Below are 13,919 nucleotides of genomic sequence, written 5' to 3'. Positions count from 1 at the left end.
GTTAATATTTCTCGTTTCTTGATATAAATAATTATTTAATTGGTATTTAATAAAAAAAATGTATGCAAGGTACTAACTATATTACAATAAAAAAAACTTATTAGTCGGGTACTCGGCTGATTAAAAATGAAAAATGCTATTTATGCAATTAATATAAATATAATTTATTATTTAAAATGGGTCTGGTAATATACTAATATGACGATTATGTATTTTCGGTCTCACGTATTTTATGCATCGCGCGTTCGGGAATAAAATATGCATAGGTATACGTCACCCGGTGGGTAGCAGATTGTCCGGTGCAATAAGTATATATTTATTTTATGTCTAAAAAAGTAAATTAAACATCGATTTTTTTTGAGAAACTTAGTTGTGTCAAATTTAATGTCCAAACGTTCAATAACCACATCGCCGACCCAGGAACACCTTTCCTCGTCCGTCTTTACCGCGTTTCGAATTAAAGATATTGAGGTATTTCATAAAAATAAGCTGAACAGAACGGCATATGCGTGTAAAATATTATACATATTAAAGTACGGTTAACGATTTGTACGTCTATTTTTTTTCTCCGTTAAAATTATTACAACCGTCAATTGTCTCAGACGAATAGCGAAGATTGATGATTGCCATAGATGATAGATCCATATCCATAAATTATATACTGTATTATTATATAGTAATATTATTATTAGCCAGACATTTTAATTTATTCGGGAGTCTGCCGTTCGAGAGACTCAATTGTGTACTTATACAAATTTTATAAGCAAGACAAGGTGGAGGGCGGAGTAGATTATATAGATGTTGTTCAGTACCTACATTAAGACTAGACTCATTCAAAGTTTCTGCTATTGGCATCGCATAAATTAGTAATTAGTTGTTGTTATTGATATTTTTCGCCAGTATTATTATTGAATGACACCCGTCTTCTCATTATTAATGTAAAAAGATAATACAAAATATTATAACATTATCAATAATCAATATTAATATCGAAAACCATCATAATTATTTTCAAAATAGATAAAAATATTAAATTATACTACAATTTTCTTCAAACTTTTTTATTGCTTTACTACTTTATTTTTATGGTGAGTCGCCGTCTCAAAGGTCCCTGACTAACCGCCACTACAGGTGTTAATAAGTCTATGGCATAAACAGCTTAAAACTAATCTACATAATATTTTGAATACTTCTCTGTTAGTGTTAAATAATAATACACGAATTGGTGTCTTTAAATAATATTTTTTTAATTACTTAAAACAAAATAGATAACTATGCCTATAATTGTTATTTTTCGTTAAAATATTCAGTTTCGTCAATATTCAAATTTGGTATGTACTAACAGTAGCGCCGAACATGGGTATGAACTGGGGAAAATTCCCAAGAAATATTTGTGGGTGGGTGATAATCAAAAATAGTTTGTTATGCAGTATCTTGTATGTATATAGTTAGAAATAAATATAGTACCATTCGAAGGTAACTAACTAAACATTTTTTTAGTAGGTGTGTCTAACACCAGCATTTTTTCCCCATAACATGAAATATAGATCGGCGCTACTGGACTTACGACTAACCTCTGAGACTGGGAGTGAGAATATGAATAAAGTTAAAACTTTTAAGCAATAATTATAATATAATAGTAGCTATAGTTATATAGTTATACTAAGTTATATACTAACAGTGGCGTCATTTGAGGGAGGGTGGCAAGGTGAAAATTTGCCCCTGTCTGATTTTTGCCATTTAACCATTATTATATTTTATTAGTGAAAAACATAATAATTTTTATAATATTTTCAGAAAATATTTTACAGTCTAACTACTAAAAAATTATTGTCACAATGTTACATTTTTAATTAATTGATAGTTGGAATAAATTTATATTTAGACGAATGCGAGACGTGCATGTATGTTTTGTGTGTGGGTGTGTGTGTTTTGTGAAGAAAAAGGATTTAGGAACACAATATTGTTGTACGCACAACAATAATAATAATTAATATCATAATCTCATATAGTTTTTTTTTTAAATCTATAAATTCTACAAATTTACAAATTTTAAAAACAACAATCGATTGACACTTTTATTTATCCTTGATCTCAGTCCTCAGACTTGAGACAGTCGTGTATCATAGTTCACAATTCACAGTAAACTATTATTTTGTTAATTTAGTTCAGTTTCAGTAACCGCTTATTCTATATATATTAATTTTTAAAAAATTAGGTCAAAACCTTTGCCCCCCTCTATTGAAAACTGAAATAACGCTACTGATTATGTCTAATGTCTATGGTTTACAATTTTATGTATACCACCGAACCAATGCAAATCCACTTTGTACTTTATGCATGACAAAATACATGTATTTTGTCATGGTATATTCCATATAATAGTTATATATTCCGTATTTTTCAACTAGTTTATAGCCTTATAGGTCTATGGACTTAAATAGACTATTGTATATTCCCTCATCATAACTATAAAATAATTGCAAATTATATAGTGTCCCACGGAGATCTGCTAAGTGCCAATGAAATAACTTTTGTTCTAATCAATATTTTTATAAAATTTCTTTTAAATATAAGGCATAGGCACTTGCGCTATATTTTTTATTTTTTAATACCGAAAATACAAAACTTAAAAATTGATTAAAAAAATTTCAAAAATATTCAAAATACCTAGCCAATTTGTAAATCTGATTTTTAAAAAAAATTAGATGGTAAAAACATTTATTTAAGTCTAGTGGCTGATTTTTACAATTTTTTTAAATATCAATATTTTTGTTAGGTAAATAATTACGATCTAGTTTATGTTAGAACATTATAAATTCAAAAAATATAATTTTTTTAAAAATATTTTTAAATAAGTACATGTTAAAATCTAACTAGTTTTTTATTGTTTCACATAAACTAGATCGTAATTTACTTAACGAGAATATTGATATTTGAAAAAATTGTAAAAAATCAGCCACTGGACTTAAATGTTTTTACCATCTAAATTTTTTTTTTTAAATCAGATTCACAAAATGGCTATTTTCAAATATTTTGGAAATTTTTTAATTTTTAATTTTTAGTATTAAAAAATAAAAATGTAGCACAAGTGTTTATGAATTATATTTAAAAGAATTTTTTTTTAAATATTGATTAGAACAAAAGTTATTTCATTTGTCAGATCTCCGTGGGACATCGTATATAAGAATGTTGCCAATACTGTAATTATCATTATTATTATCATATTATTTTTGGTGTTTAGATAACAAAGTTTAAAATTATTTTTCATGAAAACCGGTGTAATTAGTATTTACTAAATAGTAAATAGGTACTCATAGAATAATTACTCTATGTAAATACTAAGTTCAAAGTTGTGATTTTGTGACTTATAATTTAAGTATTACCTATGGTTTATTAATAATTGTTACGATATTATTTGATAACTGTAAATTTATAAGTTATCTACCAAAAATATATTTGTCATATATTTTTGATTTTAATTGCATTAAATAATAAATGCTTACTTTACTATTTATTTGATATGGCAGAAGAAGTCATTATACTTAAGGATCTCAAACTAGTTCCAGATAAATATTACAATTACACACAAACTTTACGAAATTCAAAAACACCAATAGTCATTGATAATGGTAACTATATTAACCATGCACATAAATAATTAATTAGAATTTATTTGTTTGTAATAAATACCCATTTATTTTATCAGGTTCGTTTACTTGTAAAGCTGGTTGGGCAACATCCAGTGCTCCAAATCTTATATTTAAAAATATTTTAGCTCGCCCAAGAAAAGAACGTGGAAAAAAAGTAACAAGATCAATATTTGTGTTGATTGAAGGTTTTTAATTTATTTCAAATGTATTTTTAGGATGGAGAGACATTAATTGGAAATGATATAGCAAATATAGAAGCAGTTAGATTCCAATTAAAATCACAATTTGATCGTAATGTAATTACACAATTTAATGTCCAAGAACAGATTTTTGATTACACTTTTTCACATCTGGGCATTGATACTAATGGTAGCATTAACCACCCAATTATAATAACAGAACCAGTTGCCAATCCTAATTATTCCCGGCTATGTAAATACTTTAACTGTTTGACAGTATGATTGTGTTGTACATTTTAATATTGTTTTTCAGTAATGTCAGAACTATTGTTTGAATGCTACCATGTTCCGGGCATTTGTTATGGAATAGATGGTCTATTTAGTTACCTACATAATGGTCTTAATGAAAAAACAGGACTTATTGTGAACTGTGGCCACCATACAACACATATTATACCTGTAATCAAAGGTATTCCTGACTTAATAAACAGTCGTAGAATTGATGTCGGCGGATATCATATTACATATTACTTACATAAACTTCTACAACTTAAATATCCAGCACACTATAATGCTATAACACCAAGCCGAGCTGAGGTATTTTACAACAATGTGTATTATAATAATAAAATACCATTACTTTAATATAGGTTGACTATTATAAAAATAATATTTAAGGAGTTGCTTTATGAACATGGGTATTTGGCAGTTCATTATACTGATGTATTAAAACAATGGTCAGATGCAGAGTATTATGATCGTAATGTAAAAAGAATACAACTTCCTTACTCTATGGCTGTTATTTTAACACCAGATCAACAACGAGACAAAAGAAGAGAAATGGCAAAAAAACTAGTAGAGATGAATGCTAGAAAAAGAGATGAAAAAGTAATAATAACTATTTTATGTTACTCATATTATTTGTGTTTATAAATAAAAAGTTAAAATAAAATATTTAAAAATGTTGTATAGTTAGCAGAAGATGAAGAACAAGTTCATCAATTATTAATGATCCGAGAGATGATTGAAGATGGAGAACCTATCGAAGAAGTTAGAGTAAATATTCAAAAAATCAAAATTGGATTACATTTTCTTTATTGTTTTAGAAGTCATGTAGAGTTTTGTTTCAAAATAGTAATTTTCATTGTAATTAAAGCTGTGTAACTATGGTTTGGGTTTTGGTGACACAGTAATAGTCTGGAAAAATAACATACCAGTTTGGGGCCACCTGCAATTATTTTACAACTGAAAAATATTTTATAATTTATAGCAAATTCAGAAGCAAGTATAAAGAGTTTAAAAAAGATATTTGAACGACTAAGATATCTTAGAGTATTATGGAGTTCTAATTTAAAGGATACTGTTTTAGTTTTAACATGAGTAGTCTAAGTTTGTCGTTTTCCAAGGTGAATATTTAAAAATATACAACTGAGTTTACTATAGGGATTATTTATTATTGAATATTAAAATTAGTAGAATTTCTAAAGATTTAATGTGCAAAAGTGGTTAAATTAGTGAGATTAGAATTGATTGAATATGCCAACACTCAGCAATATAAAAATTATAATCCTTAGTGTTTTATTGAAGAAATTTCCTTGAAGAACATTACCCTTAATGAGAAAAGTAACAAGTAGTTTATACTCATATTACACTTCAAATTTACTCTAAGAAAGGAAAAAGTTTTGTATAGGAGAGTGTGGGGGGGAGAAATCAAATTTCATAGAAAAATAATTTTTGGTAAAATTAATTAAACGCCTGTGCTACATCATGAATTACACTTTACAAAAGAATTTTTTTTTTATTATAATGAAAAGATAGTATAATATGGTTAAATATTTTGGCAATCATATCATTTGTAACTAATCAGAAAAAAAAATCGGTATTTGGAGTCTACGTTTTAAACTGACAAAAAAAATTGTTTTTAACTTGTGTCCTAATTGAGGTGGTTTTACATACTAGGTTGTTATTTTCCTAGCTAACAACTTTTTTCTCCAGATTCTACATGCATACATACATAATAGCAGTCTTTTATAATTAAAAATTCATAAAATAAGCATATTCATACCTAAGATTTGAAAATTGAACAGAAGATGCCTACCTCATAAGTTGTTATTATAGCTATTAAAAATATTATATATACCTACAAACAATTTATTTATAAGCATTTCAAAATAATTCAAATTCAAATTTTAGACCAGTAGGTCATGTACATCAAATAACTTTATTTTTAAAACCAAATAAGATGTTATATGCATTATAAGTTTAATTTTTTATATTTTCAGGAAGTATTAAGATCTCATGGATTAAAAAATGAAAAGGATTTAAAAAAATTAATTACTGATCTTCAAACCAGAATTGATAGGGCAAAATCAAAAATTGCAGCTGCTTCTCATAGTGCTTCCAATGTTGAAGAACACGTAACAGAGGAGCCTAAATTAAGACTTTTCAAAAATAAAATACAATTACCTAAAGAGGAGTCTATTTCAAAAGCTTGGCTTAAAGATATATATAAAAAGAGACAAGATATAATTGATAAAAAAGCTGTTAGAAAACAGCGTAGACAAGATATGGCTAAAAGAGGAACTGCTGCGTCTTTAGAACGAATGCGATTAATTAGCCAGTTAGCGAGGAAAGATAAAAGAGATGATGATTTTGGTAGCAGAGATGAAGACTGGGATGTTTATAAAGTTATAAATAAAGTATGTTTAGTTTATTTTGTTAAAAATATTTTTATTTTTTATGATAATTTTTAATTTGTTCTAACTATTAAGTATACTATTTTGGTTTATTTTTAGCTGATACAAATTGCTTCATTCATTATCATTTATGAATTCTCTTTAGATATGCATTTAAAAAAGATAATATTTAAGTATTTTAGTAGGTATTTAAAATTGATTCCATTTTATTCTAAAATATTTTCTTGGTAATGAACATATGAATTTAAAATAAAGTAAAAATCTTAAAATTAAATCTTTTACAGTCTATGGGTCAAATATAGGTAATGAAAAATGATATGTTTTTTTGTACACTTCCTGTGATTTTAAAAATTTGAAACCTGAATGATAGATTCTTTTTAATGGTTTCATACAAAGTATGAATTTAGGAGTTGAAATTCATCTCTTATGTGGACTGCTACAATACATATTAATACACAATAATATTTAAATGATTTTTTTAAATTATTGTATGAGCGAATACTATATACTATTAAGTTAGTACAAATTGGCTGATAAAAAGAATCCACTTAGTGTTGACATTTTTTTTTAATTAATTTCTATATGTTTATAATCATTAATCAGTAAACATTTTTTTATTAACTGACTTTTACTAAAAAAAAAATTTTAAATATAAATTATAGGAAGGTGGTGATACTGACAGTGAGGAGGAACAAGAAAAAATCTCAGAGCTTGAAGAAGTTCTACGATTCTATGATCCAACATTTGTTAGCTCTAATACCAATGAAGAACAAAATCCCAAAGAAGCTCATCAGTTACATTTTGGAATAGAACGTATGAGATGTACAGAAGTACTTTTCCAACCATCAATAATTGGCTGTGGTCAAGGTGGAATAAGTGATACTATAGAATTTATTTTGAAAAAATATGATGCCCAAACAGCTAATGATCTAGCAGAAAATGTGTTTTTAACTGGTGGTCCAACAAAACTGCCTGATTTTAAGGAACGAGTTTATAGAGAACTCCGGGAAATGAGACCATTAGAAACTAATATTAATGTAAAATTATCAGACTCCTCTATTTTAGATGCTTGGTTTGGTGCCAAAGAATTTGCTAATAAACCAGATTTTCACAAATATCTGTTAACACCCCAAATGTATGCCGAAATGGGTGGTGATTATTTTATTGAAAACTCTTGTTCCAATATGTATTGTCCACTTCCTGAAGCTGTTCAAGAACCCGAGGGCTTAAATGAATTAAATACAGAAATGTGATGATTTTAAAAATATTAAAAGTAATGTGTGAAATATGTACATAATGTATTTATTATCAACTATAATTAATAAATTATAAATAAAGTAAAAACTAATTTAAAAATGACTAATTAATCATGACCTGTTTATTAGTTATTAATGTAAAATAAGTAACTTAGATAATTTTGTATTTTTTAACACTATTATTTAATATTTTATAATTTTACGTTATAAATTTTAAATAATTTAGTGTAGAGTTAATATAGATATACAGAAATAAATTTAAAAATAATATGGTTTAATTTTCATGCATTTAATGTCTTGCGAATTCAATGTTATGTCAACAATGTCATTGTTATTATTGTTATTATATACATTATATTATTGAAACCCTCTCTGGATACCTAAACATATTTTAAATTTTATAATTTTTCAACTCTAAAGTAATTTAAACATTTTCACAATTTTGACAAATTTTGACAAAATTCTAACTTCAAATGCTCATAAATAAATATTATAGTTATTCACTCAACTACTATTCTAATAAAATAATATTAAAATTCTAAGTATTTTAACATATTATAGTCTCTAAGTATGCTTTTTAAGTATGCTTAAAAATTCCAAAATTTGAATTTGAATAAATTCACAGTTGAAGGAAAAATTGTGGAATTGCACTGAACGCGTGTTTACTGTTTAGTGAACCACCCAGATTCAGTAATTAGTATATAGTATTTCATTTAGCCAGGTGACAACTTACATAAGTACCGGCTTCAAAGAAATAATCTAACACAAATGAAGCCTTCGTGACATAATGTAAGATATTTGTCACAAAATATCTTAAACTTATATAATTACAAATTTTACAATTATTACAAATTACAATATTATATAATGATTTTAATTTGTATGAAATATTTATTACCCATGTTTAGTGGAATCAGCTTACTTCAAGGGCGTATTTTCAGTTTTTTGGGGGTGTACAAGGTTTCAAGCCAGTTATTTTTAAATATCACCAGTTCATATAAAATACCATATACCTACCTATGCGGCTATGCAACTTAAACACTTTCTACAATTTAAATGTTTTAAACAATATTTACTAGTTTAATAATATGAATATAATAAAGCGTCGTTGCGATTGTTGGATTTTAAATTTATCAGTTTATTATCGTTAACAATTTAAACTGTATCAATTATAACTATTAGTTGTGCGGTGTAAAAACAATTAAGAATATGGTTTAGAATTTTTAGATCACAACTAGGGTTTAACATAGAAAGTAATTGAACACGTGAATCAGTTTATAAGTATGATTATCAATGACTGTAAATTAATTTACAAAGATAATTATCTAGCTCTTATATAGTTATACAGTTGTAGGTATACAATAATTGTAATGTTTATTGTCTATTCATTTCAACTGGCAATATAAACATTCAATTTTAATAAATAAATAAATAATGGTTTATATTATTTCAACAAATCAATTAGAATTATTTAAAAGTAAGAGGTGCAAACAACCTCAACGACCTGTCCCACCTCCACCTAAATGATGCCACCGGCCCATATTGCAGGGGTGTATTAAAAATCAATACATGAGGGTAAAAATTTGCACCTCTGGGTGTATTGATAAAAATATAAGAATACATAACTTAAAAAAAAGGTAGGAAAGTGGGTACTCTACTGTACATTAGGTGTCGAGTGGGTCACTTTTATAGGTGAATTAAATTTGAATTTATTCTATGATATTATATCATTGTAAACGATAAACGGTCTGACAGCTTATATCAACAAATATATTTCATGATATGCTTTTTGATATACCTATACCTTTGTATGTTAAAATCATTTATTGTATTTTAAGTATTATGGAAGAATGATATGTTGTCCGAAAGTTCAAAAATATTGCATTTATTCAGGCGCGAACGTAGGAAAAAATGTCTTAGGTGGGGGTTGAAAAAATGTACATAAATATCATACTATTCATTTGTAGGTCAGGTAATTTATTTTGTGTTCCTGGATTCCTGATATTTCGGAGAGGGTTTAAACACCCAACCTCCCCTGCGATCACGCCTGCATTTATTATATTACCTATTAGTATTTAATTATTATTATAAAATATATTTTTACAATATTATAATAGCTTATATAACTAAAAATGTAATATGTAATATATTTTTGTAAATACCGTAGAAAAATAAGAAATAAAAATATGTTCATAGTAGCCAGTAGGTATAAAATATAAATAGATAATATCTTAAAATAAATTAAAAATGTCATTGCATGTAGTAAAATGCATAGTTATATAATATAGGTAGGTATGTAAGAGTTTTAAATTCTCATAAATAATGTTTTTAAATTATAACAAAATAATATTAACATTGTTATTTGTTTTTTAAATAAGTAATTTCGTTCAAATTTGAACTTACAAATATACATTAAAAAATTGTTTCTACATTTTATAATTTTACAGATATAAGAACAACTTATGTAAGAATAGAAAACAATTTGAAAATTTATTATGCCATTAAATAATTAAAAAAAAAAGAGTCGAAGTATTTTAAAAATCTTATCGTTAATAGAAAATGATAATTTAAAAATTCGGTGAAAAAATTTAAGTATTTACAGTTATTTATCATTTTCGTGTTACTCCAATAAACAAAATTGATTTTGTCAAAAATTGGATTTGTGTAAAATCTTGTTTTTTTTTCAATTGTAAAAGTACTTGTAATTAGATCATCCACTCAAAATCTAAAAAAAAACATACGGTACCAGAACTTGCAGAGAATGAAGGTAATTTATTAAATTTCCAACAAGAGTTCGTTAGCAGTGGCGCAATTAATGAGGGGGCTAAGGGGTTGTAACTCCTCCCGAAATTTCTCCAAGGCCTAGTATAATAACCTATGTACTTATCTGTGTATATATATATACATTGTAATAATGTAACTCCTTCCGAAAAATTTTTCTAGTTGCACCACTGTTCATTAGTGTATTTAATACTGTGATTAATTCAATAATTTTTCAATTAATTACGATAAAAAAATGGAGTGACGTCTGATTTTGAATTTTTTGGCGGGCATAATCCTGTACCATCAATTTGACGATAAAGTAAAAATATATGTATTTAGTTTATACATCAAATATTCAAATTATTTTAAATTTATTTATATGGAATAAAGTTAATTTTAGCATAAATATGTTTTAAGCAATAATTTTTGCCACTGTTTTCGGTATTAAAGATAACATCTCAACTGGACCTGCTCTAAACGTGATTAATTACAATACTTTAAAGTAAATATAGGTATCTACTCTAATATTAAAATTTAAAATAGTCCTAAGAATTTTTTTTCTCTTTCAGTAGCTGTAACTTCTTGTGAATGAAGTTTTGGAAAATTAAAAATTAAAATTAAAGTTATTTACACTGGAGTTGAGACAAGAACGTCTTGCAAATTTAGGAATTTTATCGATTGTAATGGAAACGAACAGTTTAATTATTTCTGACAATATTATATAGATGATTTCGCAGTAACAAAGATTAGAAAATAACATTTTAATAACGATGGTTTATACTTTATTCTAATATTGTATTATATTATTATATAGGTAACATAAATATTAAAATTATAGTGATATTTTTGTTATTTTTAATTTATCGTAATTTAAGGTACCTATATATATATTAATAGACAACTATAACTTATGGCTTATGAACTAAAATAACTTATTAATAAAAAAATATTTAACAATATTTTAATTAGTTCGTAAGTATGTAATATGGTAATATTATAATAATTATATCTAGATAAATTGAAATAAAAATAAGCGTCGTAACCAATGGTATCACGAAGTATAGTACTGTACTAATTAAATTATTTTTTCGTTTGGTGGGACTAATGAGTTGTAAAATAATTACATTTGGAGGGCATTTGATATATGATTAACACGGGTGAGTGGCGCACGAATGACAATTTAATATTATGATGATTGGATAGTGGACAATCTCGAATTACGCCTGGAGTAAAAGATGAACCGTAACAGTGCCTGTTAACACTTGTCTTATTAGATAAAAATATAGATCTCATATTTCCACGAAAATTGGATTTTCCATGGGGTAGTGTAGTCTTATTATATTAGGGAACGTATATTAACACATTATTAGTTGGTTTTTAGTTTATTGCTGAAGTTTTTCAAAACAGTCCAAACGTAGGTGCGTTCTGTGTCACGACGTCTAGTGATTTATCTATTTACTGTATCTGCTGTATTAATTAACGGCGGTTAATAATTTTTCATATACCAAGTCGATTTAATTCGAACATAAAAATGTATGTTTTTGTATTTTTTGTAAATTGTTTATTCTTTGACAAATTATTTAAGAGGTAAGCGCTTATAAAACTAATAATTATAAGTTTTTAAATACTTAATATTTTACATAATAACTCGAAAATATTTAAAATATTATGAGGTAATTTCATTCGTTATTTTTTACGCAATCGTATATTATATAATGTCTTATTATTCTTTAAGTAGGTGTATGGGGTACAGTCTCATGTATTAAAATCCATTATTTTTTATACGAATTTACACAGTTTGTTGTGTCATTTTCATATTTTATGAAGCATGATTAATAATTTAAATTACCTATCCAATAACATTTCTTTAGCTTCAATTATTTACATTTTATAGTATACATTTAATTCTACTAAACTTCAGTAATTTCGTATTTTAATTTATAAATTTTAATATACTACGAGTACATTATACTTATTTATCAATGTAAAAATTATCATTTGTGTAAATGTATGCTTACCTAGCATGTTGTTTAAATATTCCAGTTATAATTTTAAGTCCCTATATTACCTATACTTATTGATATAAACATTACCTAGATTTTAAGTTGCTTGTGAGTTATTTTAGGTTAATTCCACCACATTCTTATGAAAAAACTCGTATTTAACTTCCAAGTTTTATGCAGTGGCGTACTTTGAAACTTGATTACCATATAGGGCCTTAGGAGATTGAAGCCCGTTTAAACGCAGAAATTAAATTATTAAATAGTGATTCTAAAAAATTTCTCAGTGTTTTTTTATATTTTAATATTATGAAAAAACTACTGTGACTTCACAACTTGAGTTTATTTGAGGGCCTCGGTTTAAATATGCCACTAACTTAAGCTATAATTAAAATTAAAAATACTATAAAATAATTTACAAATTTTCGTGACTTTGACGAAATTTGAACTTTAAAAGCATATATTTATATAATTAAATTATATTAGTCACTACACTTAGAAATCAGAATCAAAAATTGAATATGAAGTATTTATGCATCATATCATTCATATGGATAATAACAACTAATAAAGAGTTAAATAATGATAGATTTTTAATTTTAATATGCGGTTAAAAATGTTAATTCATAACCTCTCAAGTGGATGTCGTATTGTGTCATGTGTTCTATCCACTTACTCATAACATAATAGTAAATTTCACATTCAGAATAATCCATTTTATTCATTTTTTTAATATTAAAAATTTTGTTCTATTATGAAAATTTAATGATAAAAATAAGTCTTTTTTTGGCATTTAAAATTGTAAATAACTTTTGCAAACATTTTTGTTTTCTATTTGCTTTTTTAATGCATAGACTACTTATAGACATTTAAAATTTGAGACTTTTTTAAGTTTTTTTTCTCAACTTTGTTTAATAATACTTTTCTTTATGAGTGAAAAATATTAAATACAATATTTTTCATAAGTTTTTCTTTTACATAGAATAAATATGGTGGTAACGACGACGAAAACAATACGTGCAAACCACTATACGTCTATACTATATAACACAGTAATCACACGTGCGGCGATAACACGTGTGTTAATACCTGCAGTAATACGATTGCGTCGCGATATTATGTGACTCCCGGACGTAGGTCTTGTACGCGTCACGCGGGCACGCGGCAAGGTACGTGACTCGGCGCAAACCGATTGCGGGTCCCACGTGTTGGTGCATTCGAAACGTTTCCCGTCACACAGCTCGGCGTGTGACTATACTTCTATAGGTACTCTATACATTTTCACGTCAGCGGCGTAAATTTATACACAATATCTTATGTCGTTATACGTGTGGTTTTTGTATGATTATGGATTACTCAATATCGAGTATTG

At 26.3% G+C, this 13,919-nt stretch overlaps 1 protein-coding gene across 1 annotated transcript; it reads left to right on the top strand.

Moving 5' to 3' along the window:
* The first annotated feature begins 3,277 nt into the window (after nucleotides 1–3,277).
* On the top strand, nucleotides 3,278–7,879 carry LOC113561108 (actin-related protein 5). Its single transcript, XM_026967331.1, has 8 exons — nucleotides 3,278–3,632; nucleotides 3,710–3,807; nucleotides 3,869–4,085; nucleotides 4,146–4,429; nucleotides 4,511–4,720; nucleotides 4,805–4,888; nucleotides 6,115–6,531; nucleotides 7,191–7,879. The coding sequence occupies exons 1-8, from the start codon at nucleotides 3,524–3,526 to the stop codon at nucleotides 7,779–7,781; spliced, it is 2,010 nt and encodes a 669-aa protein (XP_026823132.1). The 5' UTR covers nucleotides 3,278–3,523; the 3' UTR covers nucleotides 7,782–7,879.
* Nucleotides 7,880–13,919: the final 6,040 nt, after the last annotated feature.

The sequence above is a fragment of the Rhopalosiphum maidis genome, chromosome 4 (genome assembly GCF_003676215.2).
Source record: "Rhopalosiphum maidis isolate BTI-1 chromosome 4, ASM367621v3, whole genome shotgun sequence".
In the NCBI taxonomy this organism is placed as follows: domain Eukaryota; kingdom Metazoa; phylum Arthropoda; class Insecta; order Hemiptera; family Aphididae; genus Rhopalosiphum; species Rhopalosiphum maidis.
Note: the sequence above shows the minus strand (reverse complement) of the source record. Positions and strands in the feature narration are given on the sequence as shown.

Excerpts from the sequence above, each read along its gene's own strand:
- LOC113561108 (XM_026967331.1), top strand. The coding sequence starts at position 3,524 with ATGGCAGAAGAAGTCATTATACTTAAGGATCTCAAACTAGTTCCAGAT. Across the intron at positions 3,633-3,709 it reads ACCAATAGTCATTGATAATG|GTTCGTTTACTTGTAAAGCT; the intron begins GTAACTATATTA and ends TTATTTTATCAG. Across the intron at positions 4,889-6,114 it reads AACCTATCGAAGAAGTTAGA|GAAGTATTAAGATCTCATGG; the intron begins GTAAATATTCAA and ends TTATATTTTCAG.